At 40.4% G+C, this 23,361-nt stretch overlaps 3 protein-coding genes across 6 annotated transcripts in view; all 3 read right to left on the reverse strand.

Moving 5' to 3' along the window:
• Positions 1-4,213: 4,213 nt before the first annotated feature.
• On the reverse strand, positions 4,214-14,184 carry spata6l (spermatogenesis associated 6-like). 4 transcript variants are annotated; one of them, XM_037113072.1, is made up of 13 exons: positions 14,028-14,184; positions 11,737-11,874; positions 11,443-11,491; positions 10,641-10,682; positions 10,167-10,291; positions 9,448-9,531; positions 8,845-9,111; positions 8,195-8,294; positions 7,958-8,004; positions 7,093-7,211; positions 6,595-6,688; positions 5,714-5,802; positions 4,214-4,354 (listed from the first exon to the last, which is right to left on the reverse strand). In XM_037113072.1, exons 1-12 carry the CDS (start codon positions 14,073-14,075, stop codon positions 5,734-5,736), a joined length of 1,182 nt encoding a protein of 393 aa, XP_036968967.1. In that variant the 5' UTR covers positions 14,076-14,184; the 3' UTR covers positions 4,214-4,354; positions 5,714-5,733. The 4 variants fall into 4 exon arrangements, with proteins under 4 accessions (XP_036968967.1, XP_036968966.1, XP_036968969.1 ...); XM_037113071.1 differs by having other exon boundaries at positions 9,439-9,531; XM_037113074.1 differs by lacking the exon at positions 8,845-9,111 and having other exon boundaries at positions 9,439-9,531.
• Positions 14,185-15,340: 1,156 nt separating this feature from the next.
• Positions 15,341-20,353, reverse strand: trmt10a (tRNA methyltransferase 10A). The gene is made up of 7 exons (XM_037113075.1): positions 19,871-20,353; positions 19,395-19,569; positions 19,214-19,285; positions 19,063-19,137; positions 17,627-17,776; positions 17,420-17,525; positions 15,341-16,351 (listed from the first exon to the last, which is right to left on the reverse strand). Exons 1-7 carry the CDS (start codon positions 20,056-20,058, stop codon positions 16,170-16,172), a joined length of 948 nt encoding a protein of 315 aa, XP_036968970.1. The 5' UTR covers positions 20,059-20,353; the 3' UTR covers positions 15,341-16,169.
• A 525-nt stretch (positions 20,354-20,878) lies between these two features.
• Positions 20,879-23,361, reverse strand: part of LOC119027670 — a 36,314-nt gene continuing 33,831 nt past the window's right edge. Inside the window, exons 4-8 of the mRNA XM_037113078.1 lie at positions 23,021-23,161; positions 21,588-22,908; positions 21,396-21,462; positions 21,140-21,275; positions 20,879-20,985 (exon numbers count right to left, since the gene is read on the reverse strand). Coding sequence (XP_036968973.1) covers positions 22,774-22,908; positions 23,021-23,161 — 276 coding nt within the window. The 3' untranslated portion in view covers positions 20,879-20,985; positions 21,140-21,275; positions 21,396-21,462; positions 21,588-22,773. The remainder of the gene's footprint in view (positions 20,986-21,139; positions 21,276-21,395; positions 21,463-21,587; positions 22,909-23,020; positions 23,162-23,361) is intronic.

A 23,361-nucleotide genomic window follows, 5' to 3' on the forward strand; every position in this document is an offset into this window, starting at 1 on the left:
AGAAGACGTTTTTGGAATTCAGTACTTTTGGAGCGTCTAACTGAAATCTCTTCTCTGTTAAGAGGAGTCAGGTTTTGTAACTGCCAGTGAAAACACATTACTCGTAATGCTGCTTCATAATAAAAGCTTTCAAATGACTAAATAACATGGGCTTTTATCGTCAAGGCGTTATAGTAAGGGAAACGTGATTGTAACAGAATAAGCAGAGCCGATTTGTTGGTGGTGATTCCTTGTACTGCACAAATTGAGACACGCGCGTCATTTGTTTGAGACACACCTTCAGGCAGGTCGACCAGTTGTGGTGGGAAATGCAAAACCCCAGCCGCACCTAGCCAGTCTGAGCCAAGCACTTTTCCAGTGTCCTGGCAGAAACACACTGATCCATCGCAACACAACTCAATGACACTCCATCACATGCTAATGTAGGTATGAATTCAAGAACAGAAACCTACATGATCTAAAGTTGGACGTGCTAATATTAGCAGTCCAGCTTGAAAAAGAAATCCTGTAAGAAACACCTTTGAGATTTGCTGTGTCTATGTACAGTACTGCTCCCAGAAGAGCAGCTGATGTGTCAGTACTTACCAGTGTTAGTTCTAGGTTGGTATAGAAAACTAGCCAGTACAAACGCTACTCTTAAAAATTCCTTGCTCGATGGATATGCTAATTTAAATTGTCCAGCTTGAAAAACTCACAGAGGAAACGTCTGTGAGATTTTCTTTGTTCTGTGTAAAAAAAACTGCTTAAAAAGCAGCAACTAATGCTTCCAAACTTTGCGATGTTAGCAGCTACCCCGAGCATAGAAGAAATAGCAACTGCTAATGGCACTTTATCTTTCAGCTTTCTCTTGAAGTATGTAATGGTGTTTACAGAGTGCTGTCAGGTTTAGTGTGACTTCACATGACTATATACTTGGGGATAACCGTAACATACATTGCCTGAGTTCAACTTTGTCTTTAATGTTGGTTGTTCCATCACTTATCCCAAGAGGTCAAAAAATTTCCAAATCCATTGTCTGGAATGCAGTCTAAGCCTCAGTGTCTCCATTTTAGTCGTCCCTACACTGCCAGAAGGGCCATAAATGAAATAAACATGTGACTGAAGTGGCTTGTTTGTAATTCTAACATGCAGATAAGCCCTTGCAAATCAGGTTGTATTTGACATTTAAAAAGCACACTAGCATCACCCAACTCCTTTTCTGTATAGACAACTACAGTACGTACACTATGTGAATCAACATGTACTACATTATGTGTAACTGCAAACAAATAAAAGAATGTTGCTCATTTTTTGACTGATTATGTCCTTTCATTTACATTAACCTTATACGCCATGCTCATGACAGTGAGATTGTTCACTTTGTTTTAACACTAAATTTCTTTAAAGGACTGTAGGATTTAGTGGCATCAAGTGGTGAGCGTGTAGATTGCAACCAACTGAATGCCATTCTGCTCACCATTTCCAAGAGTGTAGGAGAAGCCATGGTGGCCCACTCTCGAGCCACTGTTTGGTTTGGCCATTCTGGGCTACTCAACGTTGGTGCAACACAATCAACTCCATGGAAGAGGACCCACTCCCTACTTAGAGCCCATTCTAAGCTAAAAGAAACACAACGACTCTCAATCTCAGGTCATCATACAATAATCAAAACAAAATTATATTAAATATATTTGATTTTTGCCAATAAAAAACCTTAAATCCCACACAGTGTTCCTTAAAATTAAGGGCACACTTTAATCACACATGAGATCTTGGTGAACAAATGATTCAAGTTAAAATCTTGATGTGACAACGGGCTGGACTCAAAATCATACTGAAAATCAAAGTAAAACATTAAAATCATAGGCTGATCCAACTTGTATGAATTTTATCACATCAACTCATAATGTGACTCAGTAAAGTAAGTGGCCCTCCCATGCCTGTATGCACTCCTGACAATGTTTGGGCTTGCTCAATATGAATCAGCTGATGGTGTCAAGGGGGACTGCCTCCCATACCTGGATCAGGGCATAAGGGAGCCCCTGGACAGTCTGTGGTGGTACTTGCTGGTGCTTGGTGCTCAATTGGATTTAGGTCAGGGAAACAAGAGCGCTAGTCAGTGTCATCAATGCCTTAGTCATCCAGGAACTGCCACGTACTCTGGCAGCACATAAGGCCAGCCATTGTCCTGAATTCAGGTTGAACTGGCTGCAGGTACCACATCATGCTACTAGTAGTGACAAGGGCACTAGCAGAAAACAAAATTAGGGAAGAATCCGTCAGGAGGTATAAGGAGTGAGCAAGTGTCTGTGGCTACCACATGTAAGATATCCCTTTTTGAGAGTTGTCTTGCTTTTCCCTCTCCAATGCACCTGTTGTCACTTTCATTTGTATCAAAGCAGGTGAAACTGATTCACAATCACTTGTACTTCTAAAATGGACATATTGATATCCCTGAAATTTAACTGACTTGGTGTTAAACTGTGGCGATTAAGTGTTCCCTTAATTTTCTGAGCAGTGTGCATTCTGGGGACATTCCGAGTTGTTCAGGTGATAAGTCGTGAGAAAGCTTTTCTCTTAAAACACAAAACATTGTGTTATTTGGCAACATATTTCTACTACCCAGTGTTTTGGAAAAGTCCAGAAAAAGTTGCACATAAATGGAAAACCTGCCTTTTGATTCTGGAAGATGGATTGGCTGATTATGGTTCAGGCTCATTAGCTGTGAAGATTCATCCACAGCACCTTGAACAATTCTTGGCTTATCTGTTAAATGATCTGGCTTATCTGATTCTTGACCTTGGAAAAAGTAATTTGCCAAAACAATCCCAATTCACAAGGTTCTTCTTTAATACCTGAACAACACCCAACCTTCTCCAAGACTATGTAAATGGCTTTCCACCCAATGTGGCACATTTAATTTTTGCATTCATTGTGATAAGACACACATGTATGAAATGTTTGTACAGTGTACAGCACACTGCATCTGACAACTACTATTAAAATTTGCTGAAACAGACTACTTGACAATCATGGCCACAGCAACAATTTGCCGCAATTGCAGTGGTACCCATCTGCTGAGGATCAGTGACTTAAATGAAGTGTGATGTCTGCACAAAGCCCAAAGATTCTGAAAGAAAACAACCACCCAGCCACAGTCTGTTCACCCTGCTGCCATCGGACAACAGATACAGAAGTATCTGGCGACAGAGCAACTTCACTCCTCAGACTGTGAGACTCTTCAACTCATCACCCTAGTCCTTTTTCCTGACTTAATAATTGTTTATCCATTATTAGTCAGTATAGTCTGATTGCATTTGCAGCTTGGGGGATTACAACAGAAATATCTTATAACAATATTATGTTGCAAAATGGCAAATTAATAATGAAACTTGAATCTTAAACTTCTCTTGAGCTCTTATTTGTCACACTACTACTTCAGAGTAGAGTACAATGAGTGTCTACAAGGAGGGACTGCCTGAAAATGTGTATCCCTATTTCTAAAATATATGGCATTTTACATCTCAGTGACAGCACGCTGTTTGTTCTGCCTTTGGGTGTGAAACACTTTTGCCTTTAGAAATCATAAGATGCATCCTCATATGAACTGGATCATTAGAAGCCTACTGGGTCTTTTTGAGGCTACATGGCCATCACTGTAGTTCTGTGTAGAATTTCTCACTAGGGAGAGGATTTACGTTCAGCCTACTACCATTCAGACCTCAAGAGGCTTCATCTTTTAAAAGAGGAGTTGACTGAAACGGGCCTAATAGGGGCAGTTGCAGCCCTGTTTAGCCCTGCTGACAAGCAGGACCATAGCGATGCAGCAATCCCTGCTCATCCCGAACAGTCTGTTATTAATAGCATTATTCAAAGCCTTTAAAATTGATCACGCAAACCACCAAAATATCTGCGCTGTCACCAGGACCTACACTGACTTTTTATAACACTAAAATAGAGTTCTGTTTCAGCAGCCATTCTGTTATAGATCACAATGTTCTGGTAGAGCCACTGCTTAATGTTGCACAGTCATACAGTAGTGAGCAGCTATTTCTCTGATATATGGCAGTAGTTCACACAGAGCTGCATGGCCATAGACACAATTAGCTTTTAATGGCCTTCGGTTGATTTACCTGAGGACTCGGCAATGTCAGCTTGATAGATTAACAAGATCAGGACTTATGACGTCAAACTCAGACGCCTGGGTGTGTTCAAAGTGAGATATAACAATGAGTTCAATTCTAAAAGGTTTATTTTAAAACAAATAATTTTGCCAGTCGTTAAAGGGAGTGTCGACTTTTATCAAACCACTGCAGCGAAATACCTCTCTTTTGCACACACACAAATATCAGGAGAGTCTTGGCATCACGGTTCCCTAAAGGGGAGGGAAGAGACAGATATTTGACATCACACTCTTAAAACAGCAAAACAAGTTTGGGCTTCTTTTGCAGCTTCAGCTCCTCAGAAAGTTGGCAGTTTTGGTACAGTGGGTGGTACAGTCGGTTTAGGAGATACGGGACAGGAGGTGATGAATGAATGGGAAAATATAATATGAAACTCCATTTGAAACAATTTAGCATTTATTGCCACTAATATTAACATTTCATTAATGGTTTATAGCATACTATAGTGTACTAAGCTGAGTGAATTGTTTATTCATGTATTTTTCAACAACTATGACTTATATAAATGTAGGTTTGTATATAACCAGATCAGTGATAATTGTTTTTCCACCCTCCCCTATGTAAAGCATCCTTGGATCTATTATTATTAGTAGTAGTGGTAGTAGTAGTAGTAGTAGTAGTATCACAATTATTATTATATATTAAAACACAGTCATGATGCAATAAAATAATTTTGCTAGGAAACCTAGTAATTGTTGATAAATACTACACAGTTGGATACGAAAATGCAGATGAAAGGTTTAGATACTAATTAAAACTGTAATCTTTAATAGTAACTAAGTACATAGCATGGTGTAATGCATACTTCAATACAAGTAAAATTACAGTTTTAAACAATTACCTGTGAAATTACAAGTACACAGTACCCAAAAAAGAAGACTTAATTACAGTAATTTCAGTAGCAATTAGTTATTTTCAACCTCAACCTGCCCACTGTCACTCTGTTTGTGCGTTTTTTTGTGGAGTGTCCCCAACATTGTTATTCCAAAGCAGTTGACCTTTAGACGGAGTGGGTTATAAAGCCCTCCAACAGCGAGTTTGTATCGATGCAGGCGCACAAACCACACTCCTCTCAGGTGCAGCACCGTTTTGTTTCGTTTTTTTGCACACATGAAAGAATTACAGGTAACACTGTATGAACATGTTGTTAAGAAATGCATAATAATCAGAAAAATGTATTATTGATCCAAAAGGAGAAATTGGAGAAATTACAGTTCGTCCAGGAATACAAATGTAACAGCAAAGAGATACTGAAAAAAAAAATGCATTCAAAAAATCAAATACAATACATGGTAATACGTGTTTTATAATATTTATAACCATATATAGTGAATAAGAAATAGAAATTGAAATGTTTAAAACTATATTGTACGTCTATGTTCTTCCGTCTGAGAAGGCATGGGCATTCCAAAGCTTGCCAGTATATTTATACACACCCCCTAAATTAAGAGACACTCCATAGCCAATGGAATCACACTCTTTTCACAGTGGGAGTTTGTGGGAATCGGTTTGGAATAGAGCCATGGAGACAGAGAGCAGGTCCACCTCACCTTTTTAGAGCCTTGCCTTGTCATTCCGGGGGTCCTGGAGAGATGGACCTGCTGGCTAAAACCTGGTCTATCTCGTAGTCTGTGGCCCCCTAAAACACAAGAACAGTCATGTACTCTTAAATCGCCGCAGTGTTTCTCGGACATGAATTTATTTGACTCATTTTACTGTCAGAATTTAAGCAGTTCGGTCCAATAAAATTTGAAGAGTCTAGAAGAGACGCCCGATTACATTTCATCCACATCCAAGATAGCTCACCGCTAAACCGGATGTTAGCCAACTCGATCAACAGAAGTCTCGAGTGTGGCACCCCAACTGGATAGCCACTGTCACAATCAAAGTCTGCAAAGCCAGTTTGTAGGCTTCTCATGAAACATAATAAGTCATATTTATGAAATGGGGGAAAATTTGAAACATAAGCCTGTTTCAAATAAAAGCTTGGTTCCCACTTTAGTTGCAGGACATTTCATTGATAATTTGTGGTAAGTGAAGCAACGTTGTGTCGAAAAAAATAGCATTTTGTGTGATTTGGCGACCCCCACAGTTTCTGAGTGTAACGCTACAATAGTAAATACAAATACATGCGTGCAACAATTTGCCAATGTATTTAAGACTACAAACAAAACTCGTTATGGCATAACAATGTTATGCGTTGAAAACATGTATCTCTTGGTAAACATGTGTGTAACGGGATCCTACCCTCTCACTAAGGTACCATAGTGCAAAAACAAGTGACAGAGGGGCAGAGAGACACCAAAATGATTTTTAAGTAACTATCACACAACTATCTACAACTGCAAAATAGCAACAACTGAGTCAACAGACATACAGCAGCCAGACTGAAACACATACTGATGACACTCTAATGTTATGTATTACTTACATAGATAAGTCGGCGGACAGCTTTTGGTGTTGTTAGGAGTCCCCGAACACGCTCCTGGACCTCTTCCCATTCTCTGTGAGTGCTGGACTGGCACCTGAACATTACACCAGTAGTCAGGGCATTACACCTTAAATGAACTGTTAATCAGTTATCACTACTGGCTTGAAAAATGTACATTCCAGTGTCATCTGCATAATGCTTGTTTGCAGACAAACTCAAAGCCAGATGAGAACTGTGATAACCAGGTAACCTCTGCACAACAATTAGATGAGAGATGCTGTTGGTCCATCATTTATCCTAGCTTTGCACAAACACTTAATTCCATCTAAAGTGGTAGAAATACGTCACCCATCAGCCCCAACGTACACGTTTTTTAAATTTATGAGGTTCAATATGTGTAATTATTAACCTAATTGTGTGTTATATTTTCTACCTTTGTGGTGAGCTGCATGATTATACTGTGAACATCAATAATTAACATAAGTCAAGAGAAAGGACCTGCTGTGCACGGCCTGTTCTCTGTAAGACTGCCACAGCGTTGAAGGGTCAGGGCCTTGGTGGTAGTCAAGGGAGTCTTGTGTTCCTGAAGAACTGGAGTCGTCTTCTATTCCCCCAACCTGCCAGATGGAAGCAGAGAGGAGTTTGTTTCTTTTACTATCAAACAACCATCTTGTGAATGCATCTGCACTAATGCAGTCGGTTGACTTTTATTCTCTAGTACTGATCTCCATTGCAGTGGTCTGCATTTTTGTGTGTTTGTCAATTTATATGAATCAAAATGATCTCTCCTGAGTTTAATCAAGTCATTCGGGAGTCACAAGCCCCGAATCTGCATTTGTCTGCCCCGATAGACTGCACATGTGGCTTCATCATCAGTTCCTGATAAAATGATGTGTCTAGTTGAGAATGTTATTGACAATGAGTTTTTCTGGATGTATTGTGTAGAGGTATATGATCTGCTGCTTTCTACTGTTCCCTGTTTATCTGGTGCCTTCGTGAAGTTGACAGTGACACACAACAAAAAAAAAAGGAGAAAGGCAAGCTCATCTCCTGGCAGTGGGAAAAAGGAGTCAACTGGCTAGTCTAAGTGCGTACACCACTAATGTTGGTGTAAAAATGGCATTCTCTCTAAATCACAAATTGTAGTTTTTAAATTTCTGTTTATGTACAAATTAAACAAACGGGATACAGCGTATTAATAATTTCACTTTAGCAGTGATGGAAGATGTAATTTGTAACTTTGGACACAGTCGAGCTGTTTCCCCTGCTTCCACTTCCACTCCTTTGAATCAGGCCCACATGTGACAAATCATATGACTTCCTGTCTAAGAGGTCAAAGAGGAAGAAAATGAATTGTTCATACCAAACCACCAGATAAAGACTGTCTTCTGCCAGATGGAGAAAATCTCACTAAAACAGCAAAGACAAAGGGAAAATCGTTTTTTGAACCATCACAAATTTGCATTTCTTTGGTGACAGAGACGTGACTGTAAGTAGGCCTCTGTACTGTAGATAAGGTTTTGCTCATCAAACTTGCAGCCTGCTACAGTAAATCAGGTCATGACAACAGAGTAGTATAACAATAATGGCAAAAGTGCACCTGTGGATGAAGACTTGGTCAAAGGTGAAGAGGAGCTTGTAAAGACTGCAGAACGCTGTGGCGAGGCAGACCGACTGGCTCCAGGCCACGAAGCCACCAGCTGCACACGGGGAGAGTAACACAGTGAGCAGGTCAGATTGCTACAGGATGTAAACAAGCAGGGCAGTGGCTGTTTTAGCAGAGACGGTGGACCATTTAATTGCGATAAGGGAACAGAAGGCAATTCATCATGTCATTCCAAGCAGCTAATATAAAGTGTTTCCTGAAATGTTAGTGACTAACTTATGACAGGTATGATGTGATAGCAATTACAATTGCACAAAAGGCATTTTCTCTCTACAAGGTTAAAAGTTCTACAAGTTGTGGTTGTGAGCTCATCAGTTTTAATACAGGTATTCAATAAAAAAAAGAGGGAAAAAAAGTCTATTTCCTCCCAGTTCATGGGTTTGAGACTTAACCCAGCTGTTGAAACATCAAAATGAGAGGAAACTGGAGAGATTTTTGAGAGTAAGAGGTGAGAGCACTACTGGATACAAGTTCAAGAGTTATTTCTGCACTCGGTAGAAATAACTGCTGTTTGGAGACTCAGCACTTGTCTGCCATCTGCCGGCCAGAAATGCGATAAAGACAAATCATGTTGTAGTGCTTACAGGATGAGAGGTGCCATTCGTGTCCTGGTCGGCAGAACCACGAGTTGCAGAGTCCAGGCTGAGTCGGGCCAAACGCTGGGCGTTTCCAGCTCTAAGAGGTGATAGTGACTTGGATCTGGAAATGTAAGAAGGTGACCTAGTGCTGCTTTGTCTCTCTCTGCACACCCTGCCACCTCGTCTCTTTCCATGGTTTTGAGGTTGCTTCCTCTGAGGTGAGGATCTCCTTGGCCTGCTGGATTGTTTCCTGTTCCTATTTATTACTGGTTTCTGGAGACAAAAGGGCGGATGTCTCAAAACTAACTACAGCTGAAACATTACATAGTTAACTGGGCTTTCTAACTACCTCCGTTTAACATTGTGCTAGAACCACATGTGGTAAATCTGTTTCAAATAGTTCAGGCTCAGGTCAGATTAGTTAACAATCTCATTCTGAAACTCATTAAAGACACTGGGGTTGGACTGGTACCCCCCAGAGCTCTGCCGCTAACACAATACCTGATCAGGTCCAGTTAATGTGGTCATCCCAGATCTGATACTTTTGGACTTATTATACTATACATATACAGTATTTGAGCAAAATAATATAATCTTTACCATGGGCACCTTGGGGTAAGTGTTGATCTCTGCCTCAGCTGAGCACTCAACAATGGATGTTTTGGTGGAAAACTCCAACCTGGGAGAGATGCCCTGCGAAAAAGACAGGACAGGGAATATTAGTACCACAGTGACATTAAACTGCAAAGATCACGCTTAGTCAGTTGTCAATTGTCTTGATTAGCTCCGAGAGGCTGTTTAATGAGCCGCCACCGATGGCCGGAACACCATGATTGCTCTTTAGCGGAAATTGTCTAAATACATTGAATTCTGCTTATTTAACATGACATAATGTGGAAAATTATTCTGTTGTCAGAGGGCCATCTCTATAGCCTTGATATGAGGCATTATGATGTCACCGTGCTACAATCTCAGATGGACAATGAATTCTACAACAATGCACAGTGTCGATTAGTGGTTTTGATGGTCGACTGGTCGATTATTCTGTGAAACCCCTACTACAGTGTCTGTGTGACATAATTAGTGTGCTCCCCCAGTCACATCTGCAAGAGCACTGTAGCAGAAATTGAGTTAAGATAATGAAAATTTGCATTTGAAGTCTGATGGTGTCAGAGATAGTAACCTTAGCATCACACAATAATGTCTTAAAATTAAAAAAGTGAGTTATGTGCCCATGTGGAAAAGGAACACATAGTATCTTTAAACCACAAAACAGAAAGAACCATCACTTTACCCTTTAAGGTAATCTGTATTAGGACTGGACCTACTGGAAAGTGAGGAGCTCGGGTCATCAGAACCTCTCGATCCACTCCAGAGAAAGAGGGAACCAGTTTGGGCTCTGGGAATAAGAAACGACGAGCGTCTTCTTCGAAGCAGGCCAGAGAGTCCCCCCCTGCTGACGCATATGCACTACTGTTAAACTTCAACTGGCTGAAATCACGATGATTGGCAATTCAAAGAATGGGTCCACATTTTAGTATGTAAACAGAAAAGAGAGGGAACATTTAAGATTAACTGCAGCAACAGATAATAATAATAATAATAATGACAATAATAATAACAACAACAATAATAATAATAATAATAATAATAATAATAATAATAATAACAATAATAATAACAATAATAATAACAATAATAATAGTAATAATAATAATAATAATAATAATAATAATAATAATAATAATAATAATAATAATAAGCAGTGGAACAAAAAAGGTATTGGGAATAAACAGCATCACCTGGAGGAACCAGCTGCACCAGTTCTACTCTGACCGTCTCATCTGAAGAGGAAAGGTGTGAATGTGAGATAGATCCACAGTATCATGTATAATCAAGATCACTATTAGATGTGTTTCAAGTTCCTCTAGAGATATCATGAGAATACTGCAGGCTTTAAAACAGTCTTGTTCAATAATATAACACAGACAATCCATTGAACCTTTAATGACAGACCATCCTTGGGAAGTTGCATATGAATATAATAGCAATCAGCAAAATATAATAGCTCAGGCTAAAAATGAAGAAATGTGTCTTTTCTCTATCTTTAGGATTATGGAACAAATCATTGCACATCAGAAAATCATCTTGACATTTCCTTAGCTAAATGTGACATGTTTATTTAGAGGCTGATGGCTCTTGCGATGACATTCATGATAACAGTTGTTCAAATGTCTGGTGGGGAAACAGCTAGTCTAGCTCGGCCACAGACAGTATCACTCTATTACAATCAACTATTATAGGTACAGTATGTAAGCTATTAGTTTAAAAAAAAAAAAACATTCATAGATATGATAAAATTATCAAAAGGATGTGAATATGCAGAGATGTTGATGGCTTACTGTAGTCAGCTTGCTAACCGGTCCAGGCAGACTCCAGTAATAACTAATAAGGCTAATACCTGCATGGCTAACCGAGTGAATTAGCTCATGACAGCTAGAGATAGCAGCAGCTAGCGGTAACTGTGGTGATTTGCTGCCCCCTAATTGTTTGGAGTATGAAGTTGTGGCCAATTATTACACATTGCACCTTTACGTAACTTACACTCAAGCATCACAGCGATGTCTCCCGGATCAACTGCATGCCTGAAAATCTAAACAGAAAAAAAAAAAAAAAGTTTTCTTATTTTCTTATTACTATATTTGTCATTATTCACATCTCCTGTCAATATAACATTTAGTACCGTGTAGTCATGTTTATTTATATCCTTTACAGAGAATGACACCGGATGTAACAAATCACTTATTAATGTCTTAAAATGCACATGCAAACACATTTCACGCACTTCACTTCAGCTACTCGTCTCATTCAGATTATCAGACCTGACTAAAGACCTGCCTTCTCAAAGGTCATCTTCTCATGAAACAGCAGAGGAAAGACGGCAGGGAGACATTCGGACTGGTGGTACTGGCCCATGAAGCACATGCTCAGGTAGATATCATCCTTGGCTGGCAGATGAACACCAGGACAAGAAACCTTAGAATAGTGGAGGTACATATTAGTTTCTTTGGATGGGGTTAAATATGTGCTGTACCTAAACCATTTTCTTCTGGCTGCCAGTGGAAGGCGACAACCTCTGGAGTGGCTTTAAAGCAGCCACAAGGAATTTTGGTTTTGTGTTGATTCCAGTTGCTCGGACAAAAGTTGCACAGGGGCCCCTGATGCCACCAGAAGCCCCCTAAACAGTGTACTGTAGTGATCATCTGGCACAAATGATTTTGTTTATTTCCTCTTTAAGTGCACTGGATTGATGTATTTAAATGTTTAATGCACGCTTTAGAGCCACTATTCTTGGTGGTATACGAGCTCCCTCTGGTGGTATGTGGAGGTATCAGTTCTTGCATTATAAGATTATTAAAATGCTGCAATTTTGGGGATTAAATATACTGAAAAATAAATAACTGAAATTGCCTTTAAAAAATAACTGAAATTCCCTTAAAAAAATGTCTTTCCTTTAATATTCTAGTTTCAGCCTCCTACGTCATCACATTCATAACACGTGATTGATGATGATTTGTTGCAAGCTACTCTCAAGCTCACTGAGCACAACCTAGCGGGCATCTGATGTAAATGCAACATCAAGATGACATCAAACATTGACATCAAAATTGAATCCAGATTTGGTCAAAAACGTAAATCAACATGATGTCAGACTTTGACATCAATTTGATTGATGTCAAATTTTAGCCAAATAACGATGATGTTGATGTTATTTTGACATCGTTTCGACGCCATGTTTCCAGACATCAAACCAACGCCAATTTGATATCAGGTATTGAGCAGCAAATATTTTGACTTACAGTATATAGCGCAGTAACCCGATGTGGGATTGATCCCTTTGTTGAACCTCTTTACAACCATAAGGATGTCAAAGCTCCTGTAGGCTATTTATGATGGTAGTCAAAATCTTGACTAATTTTCAACGTCAAATTGGCTTCAAGTTGCCCGCTGGGACTGCAGCAGTTAAGACTGAAGTGCAGGTTAACTAGACTGCTGTACCAAAACCCAGAGGACAGTTTTACAGTTACTGAAGACGGTGAGCAGGGCTGTGCTGCTCGGACGCCCTCGTCTGTGTACCACGGGTTTTGTTCATGCTGTGGTGATGCAGGTCTGCTGGAAGGAGCAGCAGTAACAAGGCATCACAACACTGACCCACAACACAGTCTCATGCGTACATCACTTAGTCATTGCTCTATGATCCCTCTTATTTTTTGCCAGTTCATGACAAAAAAAACTAAGAATGATCAAAGGATGACAGAGGGCTACTTATTCTCATACCTCTATTTCAATTTAATCACATTCCGTTTATTTAATCTCAAGAACGTGAACACAGCACTGTAAACTGCATGAGAGGGGTTTGGAGTTCCATTATGATTTGACTTTTATCACACAATTCAAACGTTTTCATCTCCTGATGTTTGACTTTTATAGTTTCAACAGTTATGAGTTGAGTGAGTTATCAGTTATACTAAAACCAACACAGATATATATATATATATATACATATATATATATATATATATATACATATATATATATATACATATATATATATACATATATACATACAGATAGAGACATACATATATATATATACATACATATATATATATATACAGACATATATATATATATATATACACATATATATACATATATACATACATATATATATATATATATATACACATATATATACAGATATATATATATATATATATACACACATATATATATATATATATATATATATATATATATATATATATATATATATATATATATATATATATATATATATATATATATACTGACTTTTTCTCTCGTAATTCTGACTTTCTATCTCATAACAAGCTTTCATCCCATTTCAACACAGCAGCTGCTTCTGCTTCTAACGTGTCCTACTCGTTACATCTCACGTCATGTAAAGAGCTGCGCGTGCAGAGCTGTTCAGCCTTGCTAATGAGAAGATGGCGACATTTGTTCAAAACATACCATAGAACTAAGTAGTTTTACTAATTCATCACTTTGATATATTAAAGTCCAACAGGATGACACAAACTGTGAAGAGTTCACTTCCCCCCCCCCCTTGGAGGAAGAAGGTGGAGGTGGGACGGTGACACACTCACCGCTCTGCAGTTGAACTGCACCACCACCTTCAGCGCTTTTCGGGACATCGGACTCTTCGGCCACAGCTGATGAGACGTTTAGCTCCAGCTGCATATAAAGAAATAATCTGCCCCGGCTACGCGTCGCCTTACCTTGTTACTATGGATACTACAACTTCCGGGTTTCGTTGCTACAGCAACCAGCTGTAGCTCTCCCCGGAAACGTATTTCCAGAGGGTTTTACATGTCGACAGACCTTTAAAGTTCAATAAAGTTATACAAAAATAAAAAATAAATTAAAAAAATAAATAAACAAACGTGTAAACTGACCTCATGGTTGAGTTGCCGTGACCAATCACCCCAGAGCACTGTTTCTCTGAGGCCTTATGCTTGTCACGTGGTTCCTCTAGCGGTGGGTTTGTCATGTGCCCAGCAATACATTCGAACATCTGCTGTCAGAACATCTGGCAGACTGGGTCACAGGTGCTCTGATACAAATAGGCCCTTTAAAGTCCCCAGTAATACAATTTCAATGTATGTATTTTGATTTATTGTCAAGTATGTCCCCAAATCTATTCAATTTATTTGAATGACATAGTTGTTGCTCTACTTGTGATGGATGTGTAGGCAGGGCCCACTATGGGGCCCCTGATGACCATTATCTATGTATTTCTTAATATTTATTCATCATGTTTTTTTGGTAATTATGCTCCACATAAACACAATGTAAGCTGAAAAAATAAAATACTTCAAAACAACTTTTCATCTTGGGCCCCTCTAAAAGACAGGGCCCCAGGTGCCCTTGTCATTTCATCTCATATTGTCCAACAGTATTAAAGCACAGATGGGAATTTATCATCAAGATAATTTGCCACACAGGCCTGTGGTCTGGGACAGGAGGTAGGACTTAGCTTCTCCTACATTTTTGACTCGTCACATATCAGTAAGTCAAAATTTAGGACGCTAATGTCCCCCACTGCATTCTGTCTCATCTCTCCTTTTTATCTTGATCTTTCTTAACTTTAGCTTCACCTACATCACACATGTCAAGTTAAATAGTGCCACAGCTGACAGTTGTCTGATCGTTCTTGAGCACCAGTTTGAATTGGTCTCAATGATGTTGAACATAAATTAAATACAAATATAAACACCTTCTGTTTTTGCTCCAACTACAGGTTTCTAAGATTTAAGACTTTATGCCCCCAAAAGGTTTATTTATCACTCCCTTTAGGCTAATTCACCTGACAGGTGTATCAAGATGCTGATTAGACCTCATGATTGTTGCAGTTGCGCTCTGGACTGGTGCTGAAAATTCGAGAGCGAGAAGATCCCTGTGGGTTTGCAGAAAGTCTTTCATCTTTTATTTGGATATGTTCAGTGTAAGCTAATTTATGCACGTTCACTTTGGGTCACTACATTCAAGTAAGATGCAGGTGGTCTGTCAGATCTAAATATTTTCTATGACCCCACTTCTACCACATTGCAAACTCCTGCGGCATCAAAAGACAGCAGCCTGGATTCTGCTCAGCGTCTCTGTCGCACATTCCATCTCTCTGGATTTGGCGTTGTTTGTCTTGCTGCCGGCGACACAAAAAACACTTTGAGATCCCATATGAGCATCCAGACTGAGACACACCAGCAGAAATCTCATCTGAATCTCACTCGAAACCAGGGAAACATCTAAAACATGCAGGGCAGGGGGCCCCCGGGAGCAGAAGTGAAAACACTGCTCTATATCAAATTCATATGAAAAGATACATTCGCAAATTCTGCAACTATACTCAAAAACTGCAGATGGCATACATGTTGTTTGTGTTGACTTTATGCTTTCTTTTAAATGAGTCAATTTGGCACAGCTCTGACACCTAAAACAATAAAAAAAAATGTTTAAAAAAAAAAAACATAGAAGTCAAGAATAAATCAGTTCTTACATCTGTATATCCTGCCAAAATCTGCTGCAAAACTGAAATGCTGCATTTCTTTTAGATGTTCAACTAAGTTATCATCCCATAAGAGGAGGAACAAAGTAAAACTCAATAAATAACAGTTTAAAACAAAAAATCTTCAAGATTGAAAGCAACAGATATGTTCTAAACAGATTGTGACTCTTTTGAACACAGCCTTAGCAATCGACATGTCCAGACTTCAGATGCTTGAAAAGTTTTAGGTTCTTTTCTCAGTTTGCTCTGGTGTGTCAGAGTCTGAGTCCGAGTCTTCCTCCTCTTTTTCCTGAGCGGTCGTTCCGTCCTGGCCGACGGCCACGGCACCTTTCCTCTGAGGCAGGACGGTGAAGAAGGCCTCCCGCCAGCTCCCCTTCTCCAGGTATGCCAGGATGATCTCAAACACTGCAGGAGGGAAGAAAGCACATGCTGAGACCGAATATATGCAATGGGAGCAGGATAGTAGAGGCATGAGTGATACAGATGAACCATTATTAAGATTGGTCGATGAAAAGACAACTGACAACAACAGTATCAGCTGTTGCTAGCTAGCTTTATAATTAGCGCTGGCGCAGCGAAGCTTCATTTTCGGCCGACTTTAATTACTTCAGCTGACGCATGAAAACAACAACCATGTCTGATGATTTTAAATATGCACCTGACGGTTACATATATGATATTTAACTAACTCAATGCTGATGTAAAACAGACTGAGGCTAAAGCTAACAAGTCCCAGGTGAAAAGCTGGCATCTGCACCAGTTTATATTCCTTTATGGCCATATTGTACTGCAGAGTAGATCATATTTTTTTCTTCCTTATTCCCCACTTCTTCTTCCTCCCCATGTAGACCTAAACTGTAGAAATAGATCAAACCTTTCATTGTAACAGCAATGCAAATGTGACATTTATATATATTTTTAATCAAGGATTTGTTGAAACATGACTACAAAGGCTATATATTAGAACAAACTTATAAAGAGAAGAACAGTGCCACTAATGCCTATGTTAGCTTGATATGGTAATATTCGTCAAAACTTGTGCCCATACTGTGGATCTTTCAGTTCTGAATGGGACTTGTTAGAACATAATGCTAGTTAGCCAGATATGCTCTCATTAGACAGGACAAAAAAGTGAGCAATTTTACTCCAAAGACACAAACAGCACCCGAGCCCATGACCACCACTGGGTTTTTGAGGCAGATAAATATTTGAGTGTAAACAAACTCTGATATCGATATACGCAAGCACCCATCACCCATAGAATCTTTTTTTATTCATTATGTTATGTAAAAACAAAAATGTTTCACATTGGCGCATATCAGATAAAACGAACGCGGATGCTGATACATCTGTCATAGGCCAATGTCGGCCAACCAATACAATCAGACTCTAGACAGAGCATGCTGAAGCCACTTGGACGGTGCCTTAGCTGATGATTTCAGTCTCATATATTGGTCTGATAGTAGTGCTTACCGTGGTTGACTGCCAGAACCTTCCGACTGTTCATCTTAACGAAACTGCTCAGGGGTAGCTGGGCGTGATCGATCCCCAGCTCCTTCGCCCTCTCGAAGGTGATCCCCTGTGAACAAAACCCGGACAAAGGAGTGAAGAACAGTCCAAATCAGCAGGCAGGAGTCACGTCCAGCATCCTCGGGCAGCTGTCAAGTCACACACACACACCTTATGATGGTTGTGGTCCACCAGACCTCCTATGACATAGGCCTTTTTTTGGTCCAGCTCCTCCAGCACGTTGGGAGAGTCTGACGTCAGATACACCAGCTCCTCCTTAGCCACGACTTCACTGTAGTGCTCCGTTTTAATGTTGATGTCCTGCACGCAGCAGCAAAATAAAACTAGAAAATGTGTGTATTCACAGAGACGATCATAATACAAACAGCAACAGAGGCAGGAGTTTTAGATCATTTCATGATCGGGTTACTTCTTCGACCTTGGTATGTCTCTTTGTGACTGATCCATCACAAAACTGAGAGAAAACAGATGTAAGGGTTTTATGTCCATTACGTTTCTGTGAGTGCATTTGGACACAAATCTGCAGGTGACAGCAGATTTAGCCAACACTAATGAGCTAACACGCGGTCGGAGAGACACGTAACCTTTAGAAATCTGGGGAATATTTCATGGCATTAGTAAAATATAATCAAAACTGAATCCTTTATTTGTCACAACAGAAACTAAAGGAATACCTGATTAAATAAATAAATACATACATACATACATACATATATTTACATTTCCTTCTTACTATCCCCAAAGTCACTTATTTCATTTCTTTTTGCCTTTTTTATATTGGCTTCATCAGCAATTGCCTTACAATGTTTTCTGAAATTGTACAGTACAAGAAGACAAGGAACGAGTTTTGTTTTTTGAGTAAAATGGTGGAAATTACAAAATTGAGTCTTGTTCATCCAATTAATCCAATAATCTAAATTGTAATTGGTAGATTAACGGATTTAGCTGTCTCCTGCAGCCCTAGTCGATTGCATACCTTTGGGGTTTTGGACCGACTATCTTATTAATTAGCTATTTGACTTCTTCTTGATGTAACCTTTTTTTTTTTACCATTTCCTGAGATATTTTAAGCTAAAAGGGATGCACTGAGTAATTGAGAAAATTATTTGCATATCTTTTCATGATCAAAATATATTTTTGTTGCATTTGTTTTTGAAAGTTAATGTTGAAAATGTTGAAATATCCGAAACCACGGCAGCTGTCAGTGGAGCAATGGAACACTGGGCATCGAAATGAACTGCCAGTTTGCTAAATACTGCAGTTGAGTGTGAAAATTCATGAACATGACTAATCAGGAGCAGTCCAAAGGAGTTCTTGTGCAAAAATTTTAGTAATTACAGAGGGAGCAGTGTGACATCTGATAAAAGTGACTCACTAATTGACCAAGAGGAAAAATTACAACATTTCTGATTCGGCTGCGTCTTTTTTCAGCCATCTTTTTTTTTTTTTTTTTTTTCCAACTGCACTCTTCTATGTCAGTTTACGTTTCCAGGAGCCATTTGATTATGCTTGACATGACGGGTAACAAAAAAGAAAAGGAGAGTGAAAAGAACACGAGTGCAAACATCACTCAGGGTGATGCTTACCTTCCAGTTTACCCATCCTTTGTCCTTCTCATCCATGCTCTGTTTCAGTTGTCCTCCCAAGCTCGTCAGGTAAAACTGGAGAAGTGAGAGGAGGGGTCACACATCGGACAGGTCTGTCTCTACTGTTGCGCGTCAGTCGGCGCTCACTCACCTGCACTGGATGAGAGGCTCGTCTGTTCTCAGCATAGCACCGCTGGATCTGTTTGTGAAGCTTCCGGACATCCTGAAGACAAAACAAGGGTTATCGGTCAAGAGGACAGTCAGAACCTCTGTTCATATCTCGATACAGACATGGTGGGCACCCCTCCACATTTGTTCCCACAGCTGTTTACCTTGATATGCATGAGGTTATCGAAGCTGCAGTCCACCACCAGCTTCAGTGAGCTGGACGTCACCTCCCTGCGAGGACGCTTTCTGACACCGTGGGCTTCTCCTCTGTCCTCCTCCTCCTGATGATGGTTTTGCCTCTGAAGCCGACGCTGCTGCTTCCTGTCCTTCCGTCTCTGCCTGGAACGGAAAAAAAAAAACACAGGATAGATACTGCACGTGTGGGCAACGATGCAACACCATGATGAAGACTCCTACACTGTAGTCAGAATTTAAGAAACGTTTCACATAACGGTTCTTAAATTGACACATTATTGAATGGAGTTCGGCATGTGAGGGAGCACGTCTGTGCTACCATGGAGGGTGACGTTTGAATACTTCATAAAAACAGCCTGTGCTCCACAAGACACATGCTATCACAGCTGACTCGGTGAATGAACGAGAGGTTTCTGACAGGACCGCCGAAAACGAGCTCACTTACTTTCGAAGCTCCCTCTCCTCCTCCCATTTCTGCTGCTTCAGGAGCTTTTTCCTCTGCCTCTTGGACATATTTTGGTTTTCCGCTGCAGCCTCTCCATTGCCGCTCGGTATCTTCTGGCCGCTCTCGTCGCCGTCATTGTCATTCTCCCGCTGGGCGGGGGCTTCGCATTTCACGCGTTCATCAGCCATCTGACATGGGCAGAGGTGACTAATGTCTGCTTTGCTGATGTCGCTGTGTCAACTAGCTGCCGACGTTAGCTTGCTAGCAACTCTCTGCAGAAAGGCACCGCGCAGCATTTAACGGTCCATTAGTATTTTTAAGTCCACGAGGAACGACACTCTTTAGAAGACCCTCATCACGTCGATATCAGTCACAGACGCTGAGAGAAACCAGGAAAAAGAAGCCGGAGAAACACACTGGCTGCTCAACTTAGCCAGCCGCTTCCACATGTATATTGTGTTGGCGCGTGTATGACGTAATTTAACTGCGTCAGGTGCGTTCAAGTGGTGTCGGAACGAGGTCGCAAGGATAATTATTCTTGGGCGCATTTACAGATTTCCAGCTGCCCTCATAATGGTAAAAGATGACACGATAATGAAATTGACAAGATCTCACCACTTTACAAAATACAAGCTGCATCAACAGGTGTGAAAAAGTGTCAAATTCCACGTGGGTTGAATTTCAAAAAAGGTGATTTACTACAGGCATCTTACCCTTACTACTCTGTAAACCTGTCACTGTCTAACTGTAAAAATGAAAAATAATAATTTGAAGAGGAATCATGACCCAGTTACTCAAGATAACCCACTGAGCTTGTTGAGAAGAGTTACATTTAGGACTATTTTCCTGTTTTTCCTTTCGTTTTATTTTCTTTTACTCTTTTTTCAGGGTGGCAGAAGTCCCCAACATTATTACAACACAATAAAAAAAACTCAACCTTTTGACTCCCTGACATACAAAAGCAATTAGGTATCACCTGAACCTCAGAAACCAAACTGACACCAAAACTCTCGTTTTGACTTTTTATTTCAAACACACGTTTACTGTTTGATCGCTTCAAAAGTCATTGTAGCCAGGTGACGCTGACTTCTGGGAGTTTCTGAAGTTTGGTTCAGCTGTAAAGAAAAAATGAGAAACACTTTAGAACAGATTTCTCTCAAGTTTCTCTTTGCATTCTGGTCCAGTCATTGTGTTTGGAGGGTATACTATGATGATATGATTGAGTTCTTTATAAGTTCTGACAGTTTTACCAAACAAGTTGATATTTACCTTGCAACGTCCTCCTCTCCTCCTCTTGTCTTGTCTCATCTCTGTTCCTCTCCACCTGCTCTCCTTGTGTCATCTCGTTGTCTCGTCTCGTCTCATCTTGTCTCGTCTCCACCTCCATTCCACTGCTTGCTCTCCTCTAGGAGACAACAGGGAGATAAAGGGAGGTACAGTTAAACATGTAAGAAACCAGACCAGCATCTCATTATATATTAATTTAACTTTGAGAATAACGTTAACGTAAGAAGTCGATACTTACCATTTGCATGGCAGAGACACTTCCTGTTGCCCTCCCATCTCCTCCTCTCCTCATCCATCTCCTCTCTCTTAAAGATAAATAAGAGACGAGGGGAATAAGTACAAAATTTCAAGAACCGGATCAGCAGATCATTTATTTATGACACAATTGATGATAATATCATTACATAAATTGACTTTAAAATTGATTTACCGTTACCATGACGGGGTTCACACACTCCTTTCCTTAAGTCCTTCTTAAAACACAGATGAAGGACAGAGATGGTTGTTTAGAGTACATAGAAGGTACAGAAGTATAATTAAATACTGCATGAAATCTGATGTTAATATGTAATACATACCTTCAACATGAAAAGATTCATGCTCTTTGTTGCCTTCTGTTCTTTCCGTGTCTCTTATGTCGTCACGTTTCCTCTCTTCGTGGGCGAGTCTCATCTTTCCTCATGTGTTCTCTTATATTTTCCTGACCTTTAATCCTGAATTTTCCATCTGTTTCCTCAGCATCTCCTCTTGTGTTTCTTCTGGTTTGTTCTCCTTTTCTCATTTGATCTTGACCTCCTTTCTCATCTCTGTTCTCTTCTTATCTCGTTTATTCTCATTTCTAATTGGTCTTCTTTTTTTCGTCAAGGACATGATTCTCAAAAGAAACATGGTCCTTGAATATAGTTGTATGCAATTGAATTCAAATAGATTCGGCTCAGTCGATGCAAATAACTTAGATTCAAAGAGGGTGAAAACAAGGCAACCCAAATGAATGCAAAGAAAGTGCTTTCCTTGTTTTTTCACCCCTTCTGAACCCCTGCACTGAGGCCATTGTCACTGCAGACTCTTCTTGGCAAAGGGTGGGCGATGACATACACGTGAGCCCCCCGATATGGTGTGGTCATCCCATTAATCTCTGCACAGATGAGCTTCACGGGGAGGTCGAAACACATTGGAGGTTCACGCTATCCCCCCCAGAGCCACCTCCTATGTGCAGACACCCCGCCTGAGTCACGGTGCAGCGACAAGGGCACGATTCTAATCTGAGCGTGCAGTAGGCGCAACGCAACACAACGCAAAATCAGCACAACATCGGTTCAACGAAGGTGAAACAAGGCAACCCAAATGAATGCAAATAAAGAAAGTGCTTTCCTTGTCTCTTCACACCATGTAATGAGGTGGAATGAAATACAAGGCAACTCAAATACATTCAAAGAAAATGCTTTCCTTGTTTCTCCTTCCCTTCACACCTTAACAAATTTTTAAAAAAAGGCGGTCAGCCAATCGAAAGAAATTCAGTTCAGTCAAATCAAACTCTCACTGATTTTAGCTGGATTCAGTGAGGAAAAGAACTGAACGGGATTTAGTCCGACGGACAAAACCGCTTACCTGGACGCTCACATCTCAGAGTTGTATGGAGAGTCAGTCAACCACGCCATGATCGTCTCCGCCACTGCATCAAAAGAAGCAGAGGAGAGGAAGGGTTGACTGTCCCCCCACACAGGCTGCTGGATGGCTCCTGGTCGGTCGCTCTGGAGGCAGGGGGGGAAAAGACTGGGTCACTTACAGACTGATGTAGCAGCGTTAGAGGAATGTGTGCAGTGACTATCAAGCTAGGATGGAGTAGACAACTGTAGCACTCACCTCCAGCAGGACACCTTCCGGCCGGGCCTGCGGGGCAGAGGTGGAGGGCCGGGGGCTGAGGCGGAGTCTTCTCTCCGGAGGCTCCTCGGAAGTGCTGGAGGAGCCCTCCTGCTGCCTCCGTCTCTTCCTGCTGCCAGCAGCCTGTTAGAGAGATGGACAGAGGGGGAAAGTAAAGGACCAGACCAAACAATTTCAGATCGAGTCCTCTCACACTGGTGCTGCAACATCAGTGGTTTCTCTGTGTGATCATTGTATTTCATCCAAAATAGAATGAAGATGTAAATCCCTCGTGACACACTTCCGCTTCACACTTCCACACTTCTCATCGCTCAGCCGCTCCC

The sequence above is a fragment of the Acanthopagrus latus genome, chromosome 10, assembly GCF_904848185.1.
Source record: "Acanthopagrus latus isolate v.2019 chromosome 10, fAcaLat1.1, whole genome shotgun sequence".
In the NCBI taxonomy this organism is placed as follows: Eukaryota; Metazoa; Chordata; class Actinopteri; order Spariformes; family Sparidae; genus Acanthopagrus; species Acanthopagrus latus.

Bases quoted from the DNA above. Each gene is read 5' to 3' on its own strand.
- trmt10a (XM_037113075.1), bottom strand. From the start codon at position 20,058: ATGGCTGATGAACGCGTGAAATGCGAAGCCCCCGCCCAGCGGGAGAAT. The intron at 19,286-19,394 runs GTAAACAGCTGT...TTTTGTCTTCAG, and splicing joins ATAACCTCATGCATATCAAG to GATGTCCGGAAGCTTCACAA. The intron at 17,526-17,626 runs GTGTGTGTGTGT...TTTTGTTCACAG, and splicing joins TGGACCACAACCATCATAAG to GGGATCACCTTCGAGAGGGC.
- spata6l (XM_037113071.1), bottom strand. From the start codon at position 14,075: ATGTCCCGAAAAGCGCTGAAGGTGGTGGTGCAGTTCAACTGCAGAGCG. The intron at 10,683-11,442 runs GTAAGTTACGTA...TTTCCTCTTCAG, and splicing joins CATCGCTGTGATGCTTGAGT to ATGAGACGGTCAGAGTAGAA. The intron at 5,803-6,594 runs GTAAGTAATACA...CTTGTGTTTTAG, and splicing joins CTGTCCGCCGACTTATCTAT to GGGGCCACAGACTACGAGAT.